Source organism: Acomys minous, assembly GCF_964271855.1.
Source record: "Acomys minous genome assembly, chromosome: 16".
NCBI classification, from domain to species: domain Eukaryota; kingdom Metazoa; phylum Chordata; class Mammalia; order Rodentia; family Muridae; genus Acomys; species Acomys minous.
The window spans coordinates 77,507,250-77,530,721 of NC_140498.1; the positions used below are offsets into that span (position 1 = coordinate 77,507,250).

Genomic DNA, 23,472 nt, shown 5'->3' on the forward strand with positions numbered 1-23,472 from the left:
AGGGAGGGTACTTAACAGACTTACACCATCACAAGAGGAGAAAGTGTAGTGCTGTAAGGGAAAAGAAAAGTGAGAAAGAGCCAGAGAGGCAAAACCAAAGCAAACCAAAACATAGGAGATTCATCACGTGACATTTATTATAGTCAAGTAATAATGGTGGTCAGGGGCAGTGCAACAGCCATGGTGGTCAAGGGCAGTGCAACAGCCACGGTGGTCAGGGGCAGTGCAACAGCCATGATGGTCAGGGGCAGTGCAACAGCCATGGTGGTCAGGGGCAGCGCAACAGCTGTGGTGGTCAGGGGCAGTGCAACAGCCATGATGGTCAGGGGCAGTGCAACAGCCATGGTGGTCAAGGGCAGTGCAACAGCCACGGTGGTCAGGGGCAGCGCAACAGCTGTGGTGGTCAGGGGCAGTGCAACAGCTGTGGTGGTCAGGGGCAGTGCAACAGCTGTGGTGGTCAGGGGCAGTGCAACAGCCATGATGGTCAGGGGCAGTGCAACAGCCATGGTGGTCAAGGGCAGTGCAACAGCTGTGGTGGTCAGGGGCAGTGCAACAGCTGTGGTGGTCAGGGGCAGTGCAACAGCTGTGGTGGTCAGGGGCAGTGCAACAGCTGTGGTGGTCAGGGGCAGGGCAACAGCTGTGGTGGGCAAGGGCAGGGCAACAGCCATGGTGGACAAGAGTGGCTTATAGATTTTTTGAAATAATACTGTCTATTTTTCTGCTTTCCCTTCTGACGGTAAGTCTCATCCTGGGAAATACCTAGGAGACTGCATCATGCCACTAAAAATCTACTGATTTATAAGTGACATTCCATGGATATTTAAAGAGATTGCAGTACCACACAGAGACTTAAATGGTGAAGGTTGCTTTGGCTTGAGGAGGTCTGACTACTGACCTCGGCTCTTCGTTTCTCTTTCCTGGAGTAGGGTCTTACTACGTAACCTTAGCTGGCTCAGAACTCACCCCGTCGTTTTGCTGATTTGGTCTTGCTTTTGCCTTTGTTTTGTGATTGGATCTCATGTAGCCCAGGCTGTCCTTCAAGCTCACCATGTTGCTGGGAATGACTTTGATCATTTGGTCCTCCCAGCTTTATCTCATGACTGCAGATGTCAAAGGCATGCACCACTGTGCCCTGTTTGTGAGGTGCTAAGGATGGAGCCTGTGGCTTTGTGCGTGCTGGGCAAACATTCTACCAACTGAGGCACATCCCAGCCGGGACACCATCTTATAAGCAACCACTGGGCTGTTCAAACTTCTTCCCTTCTTCATTTCTTCCTCTTGTCTCATTTCTTACTGTGGTAGGGGCAGGAGAGGAGGCTATATCCTCCTATTTCTCTCTTCCTACCCTCTTCCTTCTTCTCTCCTCCTCCTCCTCATCTCTTCCCCTCCTCTTCCCCTCTTCTTCTCTTCCTTGCCTCCTCTTTCTGCTCTTTTCCTTCTCCTCCTTTTTTTTTTTAAACCTTTTCCCTCAAAATTCAGGATGAAACTGCCTTAATCAGGTCATTTCACCACCCCGAGCAGCAAACCGTATCTCCTTGCCTTCCTGAGCTACCCAGGGACTGTCTGCTGTATTTTAAAACATAGTCTAGAAACTTGATTACCATCGCTTACCACTTCTGTATAAAACAACCCCCATGCCCACACCGCCCATGTCATCTTTGTTTTAAAAATCTTTGACCTCTGTTGTGTTAGAATGAAGCATCCAAACATAACCCAGGCACTGAAATCAACACCAAGGTCCATTTCTGTCTGCACGAAGCTTCTGAGGTCTGTGCACCAAGGTCATCCCCTCCACAGGAAGGAATGTCAATCAGTGGTGGTAAATGGCTTGGCAACCTTGAACAGACAGCCCAAGGACATCAAGGGAGCCCCAGCCATGTGAAGTATGCATGCACCCACCTCCTTTCCCAGGGCACTCTCTGTATCTGTGTGCGTTTGGGGGAGCCCGTCTTTCCGCATTCCCTTGTACAAAGTTCCACACTGCTGCTCCTCACTGAGTGACTTCCTCTGAGTCCTACAATCCCATAGAATTTACTTAGTATGGGTAGCAATTGCATTTTCATTGCTGACCTAAAAAAAAAAAAAAAACTTGAGAGAGAGAATTTATTTGGGCTCATGGTGGGGAAAGCATGGCAGCAGGAGTGTGAGGTGACAGGTCACATTGCAACCAGTCAGGAAGCCAATGAATACTTCAGAAAGATCAACTCATTTTCTTGAGGGGAAAGGTCAAGTCCTGAGAAAATGTGTATTGGTGACCTGGGTACAGCCATGTCAGAAGACCCCAGTCAGGTTCATGGAAATAGCCAAGTTTTCCCCTGGTTCATGTGTAGACATTGACAGTATGTACAGAAAGTATTGACTGCCGCTTCCTCCCCGGGGGATGCTCACAACCTGAGCCTGCTTCCCTCTAGAGACCTCATACCGAGACCAATGACATGTGACTCCTAACTCAGTGGTATATAGTAAATGCCCCGAGTGCACCTCCATCAGTACCCTACGGGATCCCAGCTTTTTTCCATACATGTATCTGTGTGTCTGCCCTTTGTTTGCTCCGCCGTTACCCCAGTCCCCAGTCAGGTTTCCAGGACCCAGCCACATGGGTCTCAGCACTTTTCTTGTTTTTATTTCATCCAGGATGCCAGCCCAGGGGATGGCGCCACTCATAATCAGGGTAGGTCTTCTTACCTGAGTGAACCTAATCCAGACGATCTGTCACATACATGCGCAGCGGTTTGTCTCTGAGGTGATCCTAGACCTGTGAAGTTGACAGTCAGTATGAAGCATCATGGTGGTCAAGAACTAGTCTAGGCATTTTTGTCCTCCTCCTCTCCTGTAACCCCTCCAGATACTGTGGGGAGTAGATATACAGTCTTCATCCTCCATTTCACCGAGACCACCTGAGGTTTGAAGAAACAGAAGTCGCTCACCGTATCAGATCTCACACTTGTCACCAAGCATTTCATCTTAGAGCTGACCTGACCCTCCCTTCCCCCAAATCCACTTCCATGACGGTGCCGAGGGGCTCCTCGAGCAGCCTGCAGGCTTCCTGACTCTACCACTGCTCGGCACACAGCAAGGCGGATCTGAATCGGCCCTCGAATAATAGAATTTTCATGAGTGATTAAAGTAAAAGCCAGGATTTAGAGATTGAGCATTGATTGTTAAGGGATAAATGCTATTTGGAGCATCATACTGGATTTGATTAAAGTGAAATTCAAACACCATCACAAAGATGATTATTTAATAGTAGGACTATATGGACTCTCTTTGTGGCTTAAGTCAGTGCCACTCCTATGGTTACTGTCTCGGTGCACAAACCATAATATAATTGACCCTTGGCAAGTCTGAGGCTAGAGCCTTCTTTAACAAGATTTTTGAGCTTGGTTTCACTGTAACATAAGCGGCCTTTTAAGACTAAGGTTTTGTTTTAATGTTGTTGGTTTTTTCCCCCTCTTGCCTTGCATATTCTCACCTTGTGCATAATATATACTTGGAGACAGATGGACAAACAGACATCATTTTGTATTTCCCCCAGGGCTCCAGATTCAACAGAGAGTTGATTGTGGAGTGAGAGCAAGGGAGCCTGTTAGCATGTTAGTGGAACTCGGTTGGTATAGTGCTTGCCTAACATACATGAAGCCCTGGGTTTGATCCCTGGGGCAGCGTAACAGCGGCACGGTAGTGCGTGCGGCTCTAATCCTAGAGTTCAGGCTTCTGTGCTTACACAGTGAGTCTGTGTTCAGCCTGAGTCAGGGGCTAGAGGCATGACTCTTCAGTGAAGAGCATGGGCTGTTCTTGCAGAAGAATGGAATTTGGTTTCCAGCGCACACACTGTGGGCCTCACAAGCTCCTGTGGATTCATTCATTCTAGGAGAGCCTATTCCTTGGAACTCTATGTGCATCTGTTCTCTGTCTGTCTGTCTGTCTGTCTGTCTGTCTGTCTGTCTCTGTGTGTGTGTGTGTGTTGTGTGTGTATGTGTCTGTCTGTTTCTGTCTCTGTCTGTCTGTCTCTCTCCCTTTCTCTCAATGTATCACATAATTAAATATAAAATAAATTTGTTTAAAAGACAACAAAAATTTTAAAAGATTGCTTAAGCCCCCAAATACTTTTTTTCTATTCTTAGTCACTAGGGTACTGTTAATCCCACTGGTTGAGAATAAGACCACTACCACAATCTTTGAGCCAAAACTGAAGTAAACGTTAACTAAATATTGGTGAGGTTGATAGACTCTCTGGCCAGGTCCATCTTTGGGTTCCCAGAAAATGGCTGCAATAAAAAAAATAAAAAGGCACAACTTACAGTTTACCACATTTCCCATCAGGTCCACGCAGGGCAAGCATACATCCTCGTGTATTTCTTGCCCATGTACGTCCCACTCACATGTGATCAAGCACATTGGTGCATGTGGGTCAAACAAACATAGGACAAACAGGAACTTATTCTTAACTACAAATAGAACTCTTAACCTGCAAGGCATGTTCTTCATGTTCTGGTCCCGTATAACTTCCAAGGTGTACTGCTCTTCCTGTTTGGGTCACATGATGCTAATGGCCCAGGCCCCATTCCAGCTGCCATACCCAGGGACTATAAGGTCCTCTTTTCATGGAAGGGCATCCTTTATGAATGAGAAAGCAGAATGCTGCAGCAAGCTGGGTGTCTCCTGTTGCCAGACTGGTTTCTGTCTGGAGGTAGGGTCACCAAATAGGCAGGCAGTGCTGGAGGAGCTCCAATAACTGCATGGGAGGAGTTGGAAAAGAAAGAGTGCACTGCACCAAAGCTGCAGATCACTTGGCCGCCTGGTTGAGTTAGATGGTGTTCCCTAGAAGGCAAGCTCCAGCGTCCTGCAAGATAATGCTGTGTATACATTGGGTACGTTTAAACTGTACAGAGTGATGGCTTGATGGGTACTTAAGAGTAGGTTAGCAGCTGCTTAGGATTTCATGTGGATGCTGCTTAGTGATTGCGGCAGTGAGGAGGTCGGTACTCCACCTTCTGTACTTACCTTTTGGGATGGAGTGAGGTCTCCAGAGTACAGTAAATCAGAAGCCTTACAGATTTTCTAGATTGCTAGTCTTTCTTGTAGATTTGTGTGTGTGTGTGTGTGTGTGTGTGTGTGTGTGATCTGTGTGTGTCTGTGTTGCCTGCATGTACGTATTTGCAACATGTGTATGTCTCATGCCGGCAGAGATCAGAAGAGGGTGTCAGATCCCCTGGAATGGATTTTACAGATAGTTGTGGGCCACCATGTGGGTGCTGGCAATTGAACCAGGGTCCTCTGTGAGAGCATCAAGCATGTTAAACTGCTTAGACATCTCTCCAGCTCCATGCTCTGTGTGTGTATGTGTGTGTGTGTGTGTGTGTGCGCGCGCGCGCACGCGCTCGCCCTAACATATGCTCATTCGAGTATGCGTATGCAGAAGCACGCTGCAGGATGAGGACAATTCTGTGGGTCCCAGAGATAGAACTTGGGGGCTAAGCCATCTCATTGACCCTTAATAGAACCTTCTTTCTGTTCACCAACTCAACGCACAAAGGGGAGAAAAAAAATCAATCAATAAAGTGGAGAATGGATTTTTTTTTGATGACCACCAATTCCTTTTTTCTATAATTTTATGAATTCGTTGGGCACGATTTTTATCATTGGAGTGGTGGCCTCAGCGTCCTGCCTGAGAGTGCCCGCAAGCACGAGAGGTGGGTACGTTTCCTGTCCTGTGCAGAAGGGAGGCCAGGCACCGTGCATTGAAACCCCTCCCTGCAGCCTCCGCCAGGACAGCACCTTCCTCCCTGCAAAAAGCCCTCCACTCCCCACCATTCATAAAAGCTCTAAATTACTTAAGCGCAGGAAAGCACGGCCTTGAGCCTGTCAGATTTCCACCCCCCTCAGTCCCAGGAGTCTTTTCCTCTGAGCACACTCAAAGCCCAGCTTCAGCGTCAGGGGAGACTGCATGCCAGCATCTGGTGTTAATATCCACTGTTGACATTTGGCGAATGGGAACATGAGCTATTAGGAGAGATGTTTGCTTGTACCTAATTAATGTCCCGTTGTATCCCCTTCTTGTTGTCAGCCCCACTTCCCCCTTCCTGGCTTGGCATTTCCTTTGACTGGCTAACTTTAAAAGTTAATTATTTCTCTGTTGAATGCTAAATGCCGCCTTCTTCTTCTTTTTTTTATTTTTATTTTAATGCCGTGACTCAGTGTGAATTATTAGTTATCAAAAATAAAAGAGAAGCCGAGCAGTTACCAGCTCTTCACCTGCAGCCGGTGTTCTGGCTGATCACTTCTGTAGAAGTGCTGCAGGGTTGCCCAACTCTGGTGATAAGGAGGGTGTCCCTCTCGGAGGTGTTGGCTCCCTCTCGCCGTGCTCCTGTGCCCACCTAGCCCTCCCGGGTGCTGGGCAGATGTAAGAGCCTACTACATCCTATATGGTAGGATTGCAGCAACTGCCGACGAGGCCGTGTCTTCCGCATCCATCCAATCACTGTTAAGAATCTCTTGGCATTTCTGGTAGGCTCAGAAGTGAGGAACCTAAGACCGAGGAGCCAAAGTGCCAGCAGCTTTCTTAAACCGTCTGTCTCCGTGGCCGTGGGCACATCTCTACCTTCACTTCAGATGGGTTCATAGACCGGTAGTAAGGTTTTTCACTCACAGTTACTCTGTGCCAGGCTTTGTTACTGGGTTCCCATGGTCCTCTTGGTGTGTGCATGCTCATCTTAAACTTGTAACTCAACCGGTATGTGTTTTTTTGTATAAATATGTTCATGTGTTGGAAAACTGAACAGGGTTACCCATGCATTTATCTGTACTTGCGGGTGGAGATCAGAAGCAAATACTTGGTGTCTTTCTTCATTGTTCTCCACTATTTTTAAAAAATTATTTGTTAATTTTGTGTGTATGAGTGCACTGCACACTTGCCCCTGTTGCCGTCTCACTAGCATCCTACCTAACCCTTTGACATGGTCTCACTGAACCTAGAGCTCACAGATTTGATTATAGATTAGCTAGCCATGAAGTCTCTGTTATCTTTCTGTCTCTGCCTCCCCAGCCAGAAGATTTATTGGTGTGTGCCACCTCACGTGGATTTTTTTTTTTAAATGTGGGCTCTGGGGATTGACATTAGGTCTTCATGGTTACAAGGCAAACATTTTACTATTGAGCCATATCCCCACCTTAGATCCTTTTTCTTTTAATAATCCTGACCAATAAAGACTCAGAACTTCAGTAAAAAGTTGAGTGGTTTATACATGCTCACATGCCAAGTAAATGATTGGCTAGTTTCTAGGCTTGTAGTTAAAGTGGACTTGCAATGTTCCCAACAAAAAACATGACTCACATGTGGCAACATGGGACTCACATGTGATGTGCTGTAGGTGGACACACCAAAATATACAGTGTCTCAGAAGTAATGTGTTCATATCAGCCCCCATGTCAAGTGTTTGCTGAAATGATGCTTCAAATATATTATTGGGTGTTGAAATGCTATTTGAGCTATATTGTGCTGTTGTAGGAAACAGATGTTTTTTCTGGACTGAGGATTGAACCTAGGACCTCACACATCCTAAGCCCCTCACTGGGGTATTCTAGGCAGGTGCTCTACCGCTGAGCCACACCCCCAGCCCCTCACTGGGGCATTCTAGGCAAGTGCTCTACCTCTGAGCCACACCCCAGCCCCTCACTGGGGCATTCTAGGCAGGTGCTCTACCTCTGAGCCACACTCCAGCCCCCCACTGGGAGATTCTAGGCAGGGGCTCTACCACTGAGCCACACCCCAGCCCCTCACTGGGGGATTCTAGGCAGGTGCTCTACCACAGAGCCACACCCCCAGCCCCTCACTGGGGGATCCTAGGCAGGTGCTCTACCACTGAGCCACACCCCCAGCCCCTCACTGGGGGATCCTAGGCAGGTGCTCTACCACTGAGCCACACCCCCAGCCCCTCACTGGGGGACTCTAGGCAGGGCCTCTACCACTGAGCCACACCCCAGCCCCTCACTGGGGCATTCTAGGCAGGGGCTCTACCACTGAGCCACACCCCCAGCCCCTCACTGGGAGATTCTAGGCAGGTGCTCTACCACTGAGCCACACCCCAGCCCCTCACTGGGAGATTCTAGGCAGGTGCTCTACCACTGAGCTACACCCCCAGTCCCTCACTGGGAGATTCTAAGCAGGGGCTCTACCACTGAGCCACACCCACAGCCCCTCACTGGGAGATTCTGGGCAGGGACTCTACCACTGAGCCACACCCCCAGCCCCTCACTGGGGGATTCTAGGCAGGGGCTCTACCACTGAGCCACACCCACAGCCCCTCACTGGGAGATTCTGGGCAGGGACTCTACCACTAAGCCACACCCCCAGCCCCTCACTGGGGGATTCTAGGCAGGGGCTCTACCACTGAGCCACACCCACAGCCCCTCACTGGGGTATTCTAGGCAGGGGCTCTACCACTGAGCCACACTCCCAGCCCCTCACTGGGGGATTCTAGGCAGGGGCTCTACCACTGAGCCACACTCCCAGCCCCTCACTGGGGGATTCTAGGCAGGGGCTCTACCACTGAGCCACACTCCCAGCCCCTCACTGGGGGATTCTAGGCAGGTGCTCTACCACTGAGCCACATCCCAGCCCCTCAGTGGCGGATTCTAGGCAGGGGTTTTACCACTGAGCCACCGCTAAGCCCCTCACTGGGGGATTCTAGTCAGGTGCTCTACCTCTGAGCCACACCCTAGCCCCTCACTGGGGGATTCTAGGCAGCTGCTCTGCCACTGAGCCACACCCCAGCCCCTCACTGGGGGATTCTAGGCAGGTGCTCTACCTCTAAGTTACAGTCCCAGACCAAATGTAGTTTATTAAAAACAGCATGCTTGCCTTCTATTTCTATTTAAAAGGCCACTGCAGTGTATATACAGAACATTTTCTTCAAGAGTGCTTTATCTGTTTATGTTTTGAGGTGAGTGTCATGAGGCCTGTCTTCAAAGTCATTATATCCCTGTAACCGCCTTGAACTCCTAACCCTCCAGGAGCCTGTACCTCCTGAGTGTTTGAATTGCAAGTGTCAATCACCATGCCTTCATTACATTATGAATCTCTCACTCTAAATTACTGAGAGAATAGTTCAACCAGCTTTTGACCCCTTTGTTTCTTCAATCCTGGTCATTTCACTTCCAGAAACCAGCTTTTTAAAAAGTCCAAGTTCTAATCCAGAGGCCGTGGAGATGGCTGTCAGTTAAAAAAAAAAAAATGCTTGTTGTGACCTCAGTTCAATCCCCGGAATCCATGTGAATAACAAAACCGAACAAATTGCATGGTCGCATGAGCTTTATAATCACAGCATTAGGATGCAGAGGCCAGCAAATCCCTGGGGCTCGCTAGCCCGCTGCACCAGTCTAATCAGTGAGCCTAGGTCCCAGTCAGAGAGCCTGCCTCCAAACAAGGAGAGGGAGGATGCTGAGGTTGAGCTCTGGCCTTATTGAGCACATGCACATACTCCTAGACACAAGATGTCCGTGGTCTTTACAGCTGAGTCTCGTGGGCCCCGTCCGATGGCCCCATCTGATACAGAGCAGACTTGCGCTTGCATGCTGCACAAGATCAAAAGGGAGGATCCTGGCAGGAATGTAGCTACTGATAAAATGCGCCCCCAGGACCCTCTCCACCCAGTCTCTGTTTTACTACAGGCTGTCCCTACGTGATGTCATCTTTCAGAGGGTACCTTGCAGCAGTTGCTCAAGGTCCTCCTTGGCCCCCCTCTTCCGCTACCTCCCCACCACTTAGTGTCCTGCTTCCTTCTCCTGGATGCCCTGCTCCCTGGGTGTGCCCACAGCGGAAGGACACTATTACAGGCTGTGTTTGTTAGAGGCCGCTTTGGCACCTGGCCGACCTGCCTTCCCTGTCTGTGAGAGCAGAGTCCTAACAGCATTGCCCTCCGTCAGGGATCTCCTCAGAGAAGCTTTACAGCTCTTGCAGGTACTCGCAGCTGATATATGACACTAATATAGGGTTCACTTTTATTCTCCACCTTAAAAAAAAAAAGATAGATTGTTCCAAGTTTAGACAGGCTGTAAAACCATGTGCTTCTGGAGCCGCACCACCCTCCCCAGGGACCACTCTAATTGCTTTACATCCGTACAAAGGTTCCTTGTAATCGGGCTTTCTGCCTTCATTTGTCTTCTTTTCAGCCTCTTAGTAAAGACCTTAATTGGTCTTGGTGGGGCTTTTTTCAGTTAGTGCAAGTATACCTTCAGGGCTGAACAAGTAGCAGACACTACCTGAGGGGAGAAGCAGGGGAGATGGGAAAGACATCAATACTCCTTTACCTTTCAGAGTTTAATTAATGTGCTCAGAACAAGGAGCGAGCAGAAAGAATTTCTGCTCCACCGGGACTCCGCTGCAGATCAGACATAACTGGGGTTAGGTGGAATTTTCTAGATCTCTTTCCCACTTCAGTCTCTGTGAACACTCATTAGCCCTGTAATTGTCTCACAGTAAACTGCTGCATCAGGTTTCCATCCATCTTTGTTGGATCGAGTTGCTCAGCCTCAGTAGACTGGAGTACTAGGGAATGCCTGCGAAGAGAAATAGCCTCTAATTTTTTTGTTTCTTAGCTACTAATTATTTAATAATACATTTTATTGCCTATTAAAATGTGGCATAACTTGCTTGTCAGCAGAACGGAATGGAAACTAATCGTTGGAGGGGAAGGGATAATTGGCGCTTAGACAGATGGCTTTCTACCTCAGCTCGGATTGGTTTTTGTGGGTGGATTTTCCTCACCAGGTTTCTCTGTTCTGCCCATGGGTTGCTCAGCATTGCGAGGGCTTGCCGTGTTACAGCCAGTCGTCACACACGCTGTACACATGGGGTCACAGACCAAAGGCGTCTGCTGTGTGCGTAACTTTTTTCTTTCCCTTCCCTCCCTCTCCGCTGCTGGTTTTTAAAGGGCCTAATGGATTTTGTATCATACTAGAAACCACCTTATACACTGGAAAGTGCTCCAGTAGAGACATTGTTTAAACAAAGGGTGTTTTCATGATGATTGGAGTTGGTCAGAACTTGGGTGTTTTCATCTAGTTTTAAAAAGAAAAAGAAAAAGAAATCCATGTAGGAAAATTGGATCAGACCCCAGTTCCCTGGTAGAATTTCACAAAGGTTTTCCTGTCGCTTAAGAATGACCCCTTAAGGAATGTTGCATAAATTCCAGAAAATCGCCCCCCCATTGATTCCTGGAGGTACATTAAAATGCAAAGGGGGCGGGTTATACGTGGGATAATTTGATGGCAGGGTTAGTTTATAGGGTAGAACTGAGGGGATCGAGTGTTTGAGCTGTAAGTGGGGAAAGTCAGCCAGTGTTCATAGCGGACCTGAGGAGTTGCCAGCTCTGTGCTCAGGAACAGTTCTGAGGTGCTAAAGTAGACGAGAACAGCTTCCCACAGGCCACCTCAGCCTAAGGTCAGACAGAACGCAGCATGCCAGCTTCGGGTGACTGCAAGCATGAGGACCTGACTTCACATCCCCAGCGCCTGTGTAAAAAGCCTGGTGTGTGGCCGTGTGCCTATGGCCACCGTGTGAGGGAAGCAGACACAGGAGGGGTCCCTGCATCTCCGAAGCAAAGTCAGGAAGCCGAAGGTACAGTGAGAGACCTCGTCTCAAAAAGAAGACGGAGAGAGAATGAGGAAGACGAAGTCGAACCTCAGGTAGCACATACTCATGCTTGCATGCCTACATGCTAACCTGCACAAGCACACAGGACATGTATAGACACCACATACTCTTAATTAGCTCGCTCATGGTTAAACACAATAAAGCCTTCAGTGTAGTCTGGGCCCCATCCTCCTGTCTCTCTCTCATTTGGAAGTAATGTCTTTGTCCTGTAGTTAGCTCTGTTGAAGTCTACCTGCACCAGAACAGGTCACCCCTCTGTCTGTCGTCTCCGGAGGCAGCTGTGCTTTTTCCCATGAAGAGAGAAACTTTTCTTGACTCAAACTTACATGCCTGCTGAACAATTCTAGTCCCGGGTAGATTTAACCGGTTCAAAGGAGAAGTTAAACATAGCCGGAATGATTATTAGCGAAACCCATCTGAGTTTTTTCATGGAAATACCCAAACCACAAGAATTCTCCAGAATCTGGAGAGGACGGAGGCTGATGTATGCAGATCTCTAGACAGGCCCGCACTGCTGGGGCTCTGTCATTAATTGCTTCCATCTCCAGGCAAATGGTTCCTTTCAACATCACAGGGAGTTTCTTATCCTGATGACAATAGGGCATGGTGAAACACTTCCAATAAAACAAGAACCAGATCAGCATGGGAGCCAGGCCCAGCCAAACCTACAGCCCCGCCTTTCCTCCACAGCCTCTCTCCTCCTGCCTCCCACTCTTCCAGTCTCCTCTCCCTTCCTTCTGCCTCCAGAATAAAGCAGAGATAGAGCAACAGTGTACGTTGAGATTCTGCACCAGAAAAGATATAAGAATCCCAACATACCATCCTAGGATTCCATGTTTAAATGTTTCTTTCCAGAGACTTGGGAATACCACTTTCAGTCACACTCCAAGTACATATGTTCCCTAGTACGCTAAGCCAGAAGAGACTCACTTAAAGAAATAGGAGCAGCCTATGGGGTTGGCTCAGTAGGCAACGTGCTTGCTGTATAAGCGGGAGGACCTGTGTTTGGGACTCCCCACAACACCCACGTAAAGGCTGGGATCAGTGGCATTTTATCTGTAACCTCAACACTGGCTAGGAGTTGCGGGGAGAAGAAAGTCAGATTCCTGGAGCTCACCAGCGAGTTTTTGTAGCTGACAGAGCAAGCTCCAGGTTTTGTGAAAGACCCTGTCACAAATAATAAAGTAGAGAGCAGTAGAAGAAAATACCTGATAGTAACCCTCTTTCTGTCTCCGTGGAGTCCACATCTATGTTTGGGATCATGGCCAAGTTGGTGGCATTTATCTGCCATTTAATGTAAAGGTCTTCAACTTGCACTACATCTGGCTATATGGGAAAGAAATACACTTAGCTTTTACATTGTGTAAGCCACTAATTGGCATTTAGACAGTAGAAGTTAGTTTGGATTTTTGTTTTGTTTCGTTTTGTTTGTTTGTTTGGTTGATTACTTGGTTCATTTGCTTATGAGGCAGGGTCCCATATAGAGGCCCCTTCTGGCCTTGAACTCTTTGCATAAGCTGAGGATGACCTTGAACTTCTATCTCCAACCCCCAAGTGATAAGATTTTGGTGTGCTCCTATATGCTGGTTGGTTTGGTGTATGTGTGTGTATGTGTGCGTGTGCATGTGCATGCGTGTGTGTGTGTGTGTGTGTCTGTCTGTCTGTCTGTCTGTCTGTCTGTCCGTGCATTTATGTGGGGTGTGTGTGTGTGTGTGTGTGTGTGTGTGTGTGTGTGTGTGTGTGCATAAGTACATGGGAGGGGGCACATGTGGACTTGTACAGGTGCCAAGAAGTCAGAGGTTAACATACAGTATCTTTCTTGGTCATTTTCCATGTTATTCATTGAGACAGCCTCTCACTGTGTCCAGCCAGCCAGTTTCTTTCTATCCCCACGTGACAGGATTTATAGGCAAGCTGCCATACTCACCCACTGGTTTTCACATGGGTGCTGGGGGTCTGAGCTCAGATCTGCACGCCACGCATGCATAGCGAGCACATTACTGATGAGGCTAGTCCCCTAACCCCCAGAGTCATGTTCGTTTGGATTCCTTAGGCTCAAGCTGAAAAGGTCATTTGTTACATCTGCATGTGGCGTGGGAGGGTCAGGGAAGTGTGTTTGCATGGGACGGGCGTAGTGGAGTCCTGCACATAAGGGACCTTCTACGAAGGTCCAAGAGCACGGACTGCTGTTTGTGCCTGACTCAAGCGCGTCCTTAATAATGCAGTGTGTACTTATTTATTGATCAGGCCAGTTAAGTGGTAAGACATGAGAAAGGGGGCGCTATTACCTGGTAATTGACCGTATTGGAAAGTTAAGTGTTCTGACGAGGAACTGTGTTTAACCTCCTGATAAGATAAATTTGAAGATAATGCCCGTTTTGGTAATAAGCCTTAGCTGCTGAGAAACTTCATACTCCATCGAGGTGAAACAATGGGCCTTTGAGGATGGTCACTGTGCTGTTAATGACCAGATGTTTCTGGAGGTCACTGGGAAGGGGGTTACCGACTTCCCTACTTGGGGTAGAGGCCCAGGGAGAAGGGAGCAGTGTCGGACAGCTCTGTCCATTGAGCCATTCATTCATTCATTCATTCATTCATTCAGAATCTTCAGTATTCCAAGTTGTCCTTGTACTTGCTTCGTATATGATGATAACCTTGAGCTTCTGGTCTTCCTGCCTCTAATTCCCAAGTGTCGGGATTACAGATGTCCAACACTTGTGTTCAGTTTATACTGTGCTGGGGATGACACTCAGGGCTCTGTGTTTGCCAAGCACTCTCCCAACTAACTATGCTATATACCCAGCAGCCCTGTGCTTATAAACATAAAGTTGCCATAAGCCTCACTATATTCGCCTCCAAGTCCTTCCTCCTAAGAGCTGAGTACAGCTGGGCACTTGTCTTAAGGGTATATCCACAAACAGGTACCACGAGACACTACCCATGATGCCACAGAAGTATGAACAAAGCTGATGTGCTAACACGAAGATGTGTTACAGTACAGGCTGCCTGCAAATGACTTTAAAATAGATGTGTTGGTTGAGTAGCCACCAGGGAGAGGGGAGTTGAAGGCAGTGTGGCAAAAGCAAGAGACGGCATTGGTGCAGGGTGTCCAGCCCGCAGCCTGCTAGTCTTAGATAACTATGCTTGCGGCTCAACACAAATTATCAATTTTTTAAAAATATTGTGATTTGATTGTATAGTTCTCAAGCGCGAATTTTGTTGATGACAACGTTATGTAGAAGTGTCGCACACAGCGGGTGTGTATTTGGGCTCTGGCAGTCTGGTCTGGTTGCTTGGCAAGGAGCTGTGAGAGGTGGGGGTCCCTCCTAGTCGGGTAGGCCTTGGACCCTGCAGAGTACAGGAAGGGTTTTAAGAGGAAGGGCACTGCCTTGGATAACACTAACTGTCAACTTGACACAGTCTGGAGTCAGCTAGAAGCTCAACTCAACAACTGACTTTTTATCATGGTCTATAGACATGGTTATAAGACATTGTCTCCTGTCAATTTATTTCATGTATATGGGTGTTTTGCTCGTGTGTGTGTGTGTGTGTGTGTGTGTGTGTGTGTGTGTGTGTGTATACACCAGTGTGTTTGAAGTGCCTGTGGAAGGCAGAAGAAGGTGTCAGCTACCCTGGGACTAGAGTTTCAGTTCCCTCCTGTGTGAGTTCTCTGAATCAAACATTGGTCCTCCAGAAGTGCAGCCAGTGTTCTTAACCACTGAGCCATTTCTCCAACCCCAGAATGTTGTTAAAATTTAATTTAGTTATGAGTGTTTGTGTGTGTGTGTGTGTGTGTGTGTGTGTGTGTGTGAGAGAGAGAGAGAGAGAGAGAGAGAGAGAGAGAGAGAGAGAGAGTGTGAGTGTTGGGGGGTGTCTATGTCTGTATCTGGAGTCATAGGCAGTTGTAAACTGGCAAACGTGGACACCAAGCCCACCTCTAGAGCAGTAACAACTCACCGAGCCATCTCTTTACTTCCCCTCCCCCACGCAGGGAGGGGCAGGGGAGGGCTGAACAAGAAAGTTAGCTATGCATGAGCCTGCGAGACCACCATGCAGCAAGCTGAATCCCTTCATGGTTCCTGCCCCGAGTTCCTGCCCCGACTCTCCTACATGACGGAGTGTGGCCTGGAGCTGTATGCCAAATAAGAACACCTCCACATTCCCCAGTTTGCTTTTGGTTGGCATGTTTTATCACCCCGGCAGAAATCAAGCCGTAACAGGTGCCGTCTGCGGAACGGTGACACACTTGAGAGAATGTGCCAGTGAGGGGTGGAGAGGCTTCCCTTGGTTCAGTCGGAGTGATGGCCGGAGAGAGGAAGGAATGCTATAGGAAGTTTGGGGGTGATCATGCACACTTCTGAAAGACTGGCAAGGGAGAGGCTGGGGGAGCCTGGGGGTCGAAACTGCACCACTGAGATGAGCAGCCCTGCAGGAAACTGAACTTGAGAGTGGATGGCAAAGTCAGCTCCATTTGGGGGAAGTCTGGGGCATCTGTGGAAACAGGTAGCTGGGGGACTTGGGCCAAGAGCTAACAATACCATCTTGGGTAAGAAATACGAAGACATTGCTGAGAGCTGGGGTAGTTTTTAGCGCATACAAGGACGTGGGTTCTGTCCTCGGCCTGTAGAAAGTGGGATAGTGGGGAGGAAAGAAGGAGGAGGAGCAGGAAGAAGAGGAGGATATATAAGAGGTGAAGAAGAACAAGACGGAGAAAGAGAGGACGAGAAGGAGGGAAGGGGGAACAGGAGGAGAAGGAAGAGCAGGAAGAAAAAATACTGTTGATCCTTAGATGAGTACTTAGCGAATGATCTCGTTAGATGTGTTATTGGACACAACAGAAGAGAATAAAGCACTGCGTTCAGATAGGGGCAGCAGCAGTTATCCCACACCATGTAGAGAGCAAGAAGACATGAATCTCCTAAGCCCTCTGATTTTTGTCCCCAAGAGCCTTCAGTCAAAAAAAAAAAAAACAAAAAAACAAAAAACCAAAACAAAACAAAACAAAAAAAAAACCCATAAAGCATCCAGAGCTGTGTTACACTGTTCAAGGTGAAGAAATGGAGACCACAAGCATGCAGCAACTGCTTACAGGTCGGGGCATGGGGGGAAAAAAAGCTGCAGCTCAAAGGAGAGGCAGGAAGAAAAGCAGGCGTGCATAGGAAAAAAAAAACGAGTTCAAGGTGTTTGTGCGCTGGGGTCGCCTGCTCGTTGACAGCATCAGAAATTTAAATTCCGGCTGACCAAGAATTCCACCTCAGGCCTGCCGTTTACAAGATAATGACTTTATTCATGATGTTCTTCCGTGAGCCTGTGTCCTCATTCTAAAATGAAATTAGTTCCCCCACTTTATAGAGTTGTATGAGAATTCAATGAAGTCAAGCTCCTACAGAGGGGGGCGGGCCGCGGAGAGATGGCTCAGTGGGTAAAAAGTGCTTTCCATACAAATGTGAAAGCCAGGGTTCAGATCCCCAAAGCCCATGTAAGTGCCAAGCACTCATGGTAAGCTACTTGTCAAGAGACAAGGTTTCCACAGGGCAAGCTAGCTAACTAAGCCAGCCAAGTCATCGAGCTAAGTAAGATGAATAGAGGAGAAACATCTGACCCTCAACCTCGGGCCTCCATATACATGCATGCATACATGCTTGCACATACATATACTCCCACGTACACACCATGCACACATGCACATACACACACACATCCATATACATTCATATACTCCCACATGTATGCCACATACATGTGAATACATGCCTGCACATACATATTCTCCTGAGTGCATACAAATGCACACATGCACACCACTTCACACGTACACATTAGGTGCAGCATATAGAGCTCAGAGGATACTGGGTGAGTGGTCCTGATCTTGCTTGTTTGTCATGTGTGGAAGAGAGATATTAAGAAGGGAAGGGAAGAGCCTAAGACATCGAAGAGATTAAAGGAAATGAAATATGACACATGTACAGTGCGTTCAGAATGAGCAAGGACCAGCTTTCCTACGTAACAGGAGAAAGGATTTGATGGGATGAGTCGAGCCGGGCAAGTTAGGTTGTGTGCTGAAGCAACAAGTCGCCCTCATATCAAAGTCCGCTCCTGTAACAGACATGCCTTACAACATGGAGCCGAAAAAAAGAGCTTTGTTTACCTCTATCCCTCAAGGACCCTGACTGATAAAGGCCCCATCTCAGTATTTGTTTCTGAGGTCACGTCAGAGCACACTTCATAGATCTATCCAACCTCAGGAGCCTAAAAACTACAAGAGCCACTGGGTAACTGGTGCTGGTCGCAGCCCAGGAGGGCAGAGATGTATCAGTGACTCTGGAAGTCAAAAGCCCTGGCATCTGCTCTCTTACCAGTGAAGGCAGCAAAAATATGATCCACCCTGGGTGGCGAGGGATTTGACAAGAGCAGTAAGTGGTCGGAACAGCCGTTTTGTTAAAATAATTAAGCGGCAACACAGAAGCCGAGGAAAGGGAGAGGTTGTCCTGGTTAAATATTTATCATCAGAGCTGCGTGCAGAATGGAACAGCGATGGCAGCTGCAGTTCAGCTGTAGCTTAAAATTAGAAGCTACCCATTGATGATAATTATCCTATGGGGGTGGTTTCCCCCATAACAGCACATAGCTGGGTGGCGGGGGCGGGGGTGGGGGGAAGCAAACCTGCTTGGAACCGGAAGAGAAACCACTGTGCTGACCTGGAAGGCAGGAGATGTGGATCACCCTTCTCACTGGCTCTCAAAGCCAGGTCCTTTTGCTCAGCCATTTCTGCTGGTGCATCTGCCAAGGGACCCGCATCCCAGCAATTGAGAGGTTTGGGACTTTGTCCTTGTCCTCCAAGAATGCATTGCTCAAAAAAGGGACAAGCTCACGTTGCAAGCCTATGACTCATATCCTATTCAGCATTTTATGGAGAAGAGAACAAAGCAGGGCGTTGAAGAGTAGCTTGCTGTGGAGGAGGAGGAGGAGGAGGAGGAGGAGGAGGAGGAGGAGGAGGGAAAGTTTGCTTAAGAAGTAACCTTCAGTGCTCTTGACTAAAGAAGGAAGAAGGAAAGGTTTGGGGAGCAGCGGTGTGATGGAAGCGCTGATGACGGGGGCCATATAGAAGTCTGTTGGTGAAAGGAAGTGGAGGGCAGCTGGGTGGACCCACGTGAAGTTTGCACAGTATGGAGGGGAAGGAGGAGTGGGTGGAGGTGCTCTGTGAGGAGTACCACAGCGCAGTGCACTTAGTTACCTGGAGAGACCCTATCACCAGAGAGATCGATCAAAGACCTATGCTATTCCAAGAGTCTTGTCTTCGTCCTTTGCTTCAGAGACTTTATGGTTCCTCACTATCCCTAGTGACAGGCTTCAGTCTTCCTCAAACATCTGCCCTGTGTTGTTTGGTTGGTTGGTTTGTGGTGCTGGTAATAGAAGCCAGAGCCTCATACATGCTAGGCAAGTGTTTTCTTGCTTAGCTGTAGTCTCAGTTCAACATTGGAAGATTCTAGCCTGGTCCTCTACCACTGAGCCACACCCCAGCCCCTCACTGGGGGATTCTAGGCAGGTGCTCTACCACTGAGCCACACCCCAGCCCCTCACTGGGGGATTCTAGGCAGGGGCTCTACCACTGAGCCACGACCCCAGCCCCTCACTGGGGGATTCTAGGCAGGTGCTCTACCACTGAGCCACACCCTCAGCCCCTCACTGGGGGATTCTAGGCAGGTGCTCTACCACTGAGCCACGCCTCCAGCTCCTCACTGGGGGGTTCTGGGCAGATGCTCTACCATTGAGCCATGCATAGTGCAGAGCTTCTCCTCTTAGAAGGAAAAGTTCCATAACTAAAGGTTGTTGGGATGTAAAAGCGTGGAGTATGTTGGAATCAGGATCCAGGTCCTGTAGTCTAAAATGGCCTTATGGTCAGGTGAGGCTTCAGGGTACAGCTGTATACCTGGCAGGATCTGTGACCAGTCACAGACCTGTTGGGATCCTGGGAGGACAAGTGGGCTGCTTGCTTGTTCAACACATTTCATAAATGGAATTTGGGGACATGTGACTTGCTGTAGCTAACCTCATTCATGTGTTTTCCTCTTGGTTTCAAAGTCTGTGTTACGGATCTGCACAGATATATCTTACCATTTGTGTATTATGGCTACTTATAAAATGGCTGCCTTTTACATCCCTACCAGTGTCTTCTCTGGGTTCTTCTTTCCCTGTCTCTTTATCAACACTTGTTGTTTACATCTGACTGTAGCCATTTTTGTGGGTGTCCATTGGGATGTTTTTGTGGTTCTAACTAGGTGTGTGTGGTGGGCGGTATGTTTGCACATAAATACAGTTGTCCATGGACTCAGGAAGATAGCAGATCCCCTAAAACTGGAATTACAGCTCATTTTGATCTGCCCAATATGAGTGATAGGGGCTGAACTCTAGCCCTGTGCAAGAACAGCGGGTGCCCCTAACCACTGAGACATCTCTTCAGCAGTGTGAGTGTGTGTGTGTGTGTGTGTGTGTGTGTGTGCGCGCGCGCACGTGTTTTAATTTGCTTTCCTGAGAAGAACCTATAGTTTCAAAACTAAGACATAAAATAGCCTATTTTGAGTCTTTTGACATAAGATTGAAATGCAAATATTAAGAAGGTGTCATGAGCAGAAAGCTGTCAGGAGGTTAAAGGCCAAAGGTGTTGAAGGCAGCCAGAGCCTATGAGATTTGTAATGCTGTCCCTTCTTGCTACAGAGAATAAACGGGTTGCCCATTTGTTCTTACTCATAGCCTTTGGCACCACCACATTTAAATACACACACACACACACACACACACACACACACACACACACACACACACGTCCAGGACTTATCTTTGGCCAACTGAATCAGAGCACTTTAAGATTTCAGTATCTGTAGTTTTAAAAATCTCTTCACATGATTCTCTGCACTGTGAGGGTTGAAAGCCACTGTGGTAAATAATTCAGCAGGATTAAATAGCAGAATGAATGTATTGATCATCTGCGCCACTCAGATAACCATCTGGCTTTCATTTTGACCCGTGAGCGTTCCTGATACACACCTGCTAACTCAATCTGATCGAATAAGCATGAAGCACACTCGCAGAGCTCAGAGTCTCCTCTGATGAACATCTAAGTAAAACCTGCAGCTTGGAGGAGGGAAGGGTTTTTCACCTTCTAAATTACGGACCGTCATGGAGGGAAGAAAAGGTAGGAATTGAAGCAGTAGCCATGAGGAATACTGTTTGCTGCCTCTCGTAGATTTATACTTAGACCTCACTTTCTGTTTATGCAGCCCAGAGCTATGTGCCTAGGGAATGGCACCATCCACAGTGGACTGGGCTTCCTGAATGAGTTAATAGTCAAGAGAATTACAAAACCGAAAGCCTGGCGAGGAGGCAGCAGATAATAGTTGAGATTTTTCCTCTTATTAAAAAAAAAAATCCGGTTATAGTGGCTACATATTTATTAATTTCCAATTACACCTATCTTTGTGAGTCCAGCCTATGCTGATGGTTATGAAGGAAATGAGTTACTTCATTGATTAGTATCTTTTCCAAGACATCAATTTGACATAATAAGTCACTGATATCATAAGCACTAGCTCATAAAATACCAATATTTCTTGTGGTCATGTTGCTTTGAGCTGGTACCCTTTCTTCATGAACTGGGACCTTTCTAAGCAACGTGACATATGCAGGTGACAGATCTGTGAAGGTAAGGTGTCCTACTTGGGGCTTTCTGAGGGCTAGGGTGAGTTTTATTCTCTGTGGCAACGGAAGGCCATTTTTGTCTCTTTGTCTAGTGAAGAAATAGGAACAGAGGACATCTGAATTGGAACAATATCCCATAAGACACACACCAGGCTGACAAGGCTGAGACCATGAGATTTCACAGTTCAGACCTACCTTTCTGTAGGCAGATCAAATGTCCCTGGCCTGAGCGTGAGCTGCAAATGAAAACTCACATTCCAGAAAGAAGAGATAGAGAATGCAGAAACCTTAATAACCTGATCCGGTGTCACTGTCCCTATCTGGTCCCAGGAGCTCTGGTTTCACGGTAGGAGATGTCCTAATTGAAGCTGACCAGGGAAGGGAGGGTCAGGAAAAGGGGTGTGGAGGAGAAACTGTGCTAGGAGTCTGGTAAGGGCCCATATTTTTTCAGTTACTAGAAAGGCCCAGAATGCATGCAGTAGCTTAATAGCCTCTCTGAATTATTCACCGTCTTTGTGGCTGTGGCCAAATTCCTGACAATAGCAAGTTAAGGAAAGAAGGGCTTATGGTGGCTCACGGTTTGAGTGCACAGTCCTTCATGGTGGAGAAGGCGCTGGTTCCATTCACACTGCGGAAGTAGAGAGCTCAGTGTTGATGCTCAGCCCGTTTCTCTTTTTTCATTCAGTATCCCAGCCGGTGGGCCACTGCCACCCACATTCAGGATGATTCTTCCTTCTGCAGTTCACCCAATCTAGAACACCCCCACCCCTACCCTCCCGCCAAAGATAAGCCCAGAGGTCTGTTTCCTAAGTGATTCCAGATTTTATCAGGTTGATTGTCAATGTTAATCAACACAATATCATCTCAGAGACCAATAGGGGTTTGGGGGTACAGCTTAGTTATACAGCACCTACCTCACTTGCAAGGGGCCTTGGATTTGAACTTCCCCTCTCCCCAGCCTTGCAAAATTAAACCCCAAGTGAGCACAAATCAGTTGATTTATGATGTACCGCTGGTAAGAAGTCTCAGGTCCTTTCCATCTACATGAAGAGGCAGTGCCAAGGTGAAGTGCTCCATAGGAAAAGAACTGAGCAACACCGGAAGATTTGCTTAGGGTCTTTGGCTCCGCTGGGTGTCCCTGGGGCCTTCTAGCCCATTTCAATGTGCATACCTTCCTGCCCTTCCCCAACCTACACAAACCTCACTTTCTCTCTTAAATAAAACCATGTGACTTCCAAGCTGCAACCTGGAGTCTATGACAGGTCCTTAAAAAACAAAGCAGAAACTAACTGTGTTAATAGCTGCATCCTGGAGGGCACAGGCTTGCTTGCAAGGCCCAGAGGAGTCATCCGCCCGAATGGAAGGGTATGGAACCATTCGTCCTGGGAGATGCACTCCATTAAGACAAAGAGAGAGAAGTCATGGTGGGGGGGGGGCAGAGTGGAGGGAGAAGAGGGGAGGGCTCTGCCCTGCTGATGAAAGCAGCTGTCAAATTAGCGGGTCTGGAAGTTGTAACACACGTTAGGAACTGCTCAAGTTCACACCAGAGCAAACCCGCTCCATCCGTCTTTCTCAGTTTACATTTTAATTGGCTTGTAGTTAAGTTTTTTAAACACCAAGAGATTGCTGACATACACTGTAATATCGTGTGAATAATTGATGGAAGGTTTGCTCAAGACAAGTTTTTTTTTTTCTCCCTTTGATTTGAGAATCCAGGGCTGGGGGGGGGTGGGGTGGGCTGGGGGGGGGTGGGCTGGGAGGTTTGGCAGGAGGGACCAGAACAGATGAGCAGACCCAAGTACATGGGGAGTGAGGCTTGGTGGATGTTAAATGCCTCTCTGCTGGTGTAGTCCACAGCGTTGGGGATTTCAGGGGGGGTTGTACAATGCAGCCTTATTAATAACCATTCTGTCAAGAGAGCTCCCAATTAAATTGAGTTTGGCTTATTCGTCCCTCTTGGTTTCTTCATATGTGCGGATGTGAAGTCTCTCCAACATGAGTATTAGATAACATGAGTGGGTGTTTTCTCCCCTCCCCCCTTATTTTTTATGGGGCAGGAGTAGTAGTTTGGTTTTAACGACTCCTCCGTACTACTGGGAATTTAACCTTGTTTGTGAATGCAA

The 23,472-nt window shown here is 47.9% G+C and overlaps 1 protein-coding gene across 8 annotated transcripts in view; it reads left to right on the forward strand.

Annotated features, from left to right (window-relative positions):
• AUTS2 (activator of transcription and developmental regulator AUTS2) overlaps nt 1-23,472 on the forward strand; it is a 1,106,846-nt gene that overhangs the window by 666,729 nt on the left and 416,645 nt on the right. Inside the window, exon 1 of one of the 8 annotated variants that reach the window (XM_084762553.1) lies at nt 15,859-16,156. The exons of the other annotated variants lie outside the window; for them this stretch is intronic. Coding sequence (XP_084618679.1) covers nt 16,106-16,156 — 51 coding nt within the window. The 5' untranslated portion in view covers nt 15,859-16,105. Of the gene's footprint in view, nt 1-15,858; nt 16,157-23,472 lie in introns of those variants that run through there. 8 annotated transcript variants of the gene reach the window in all.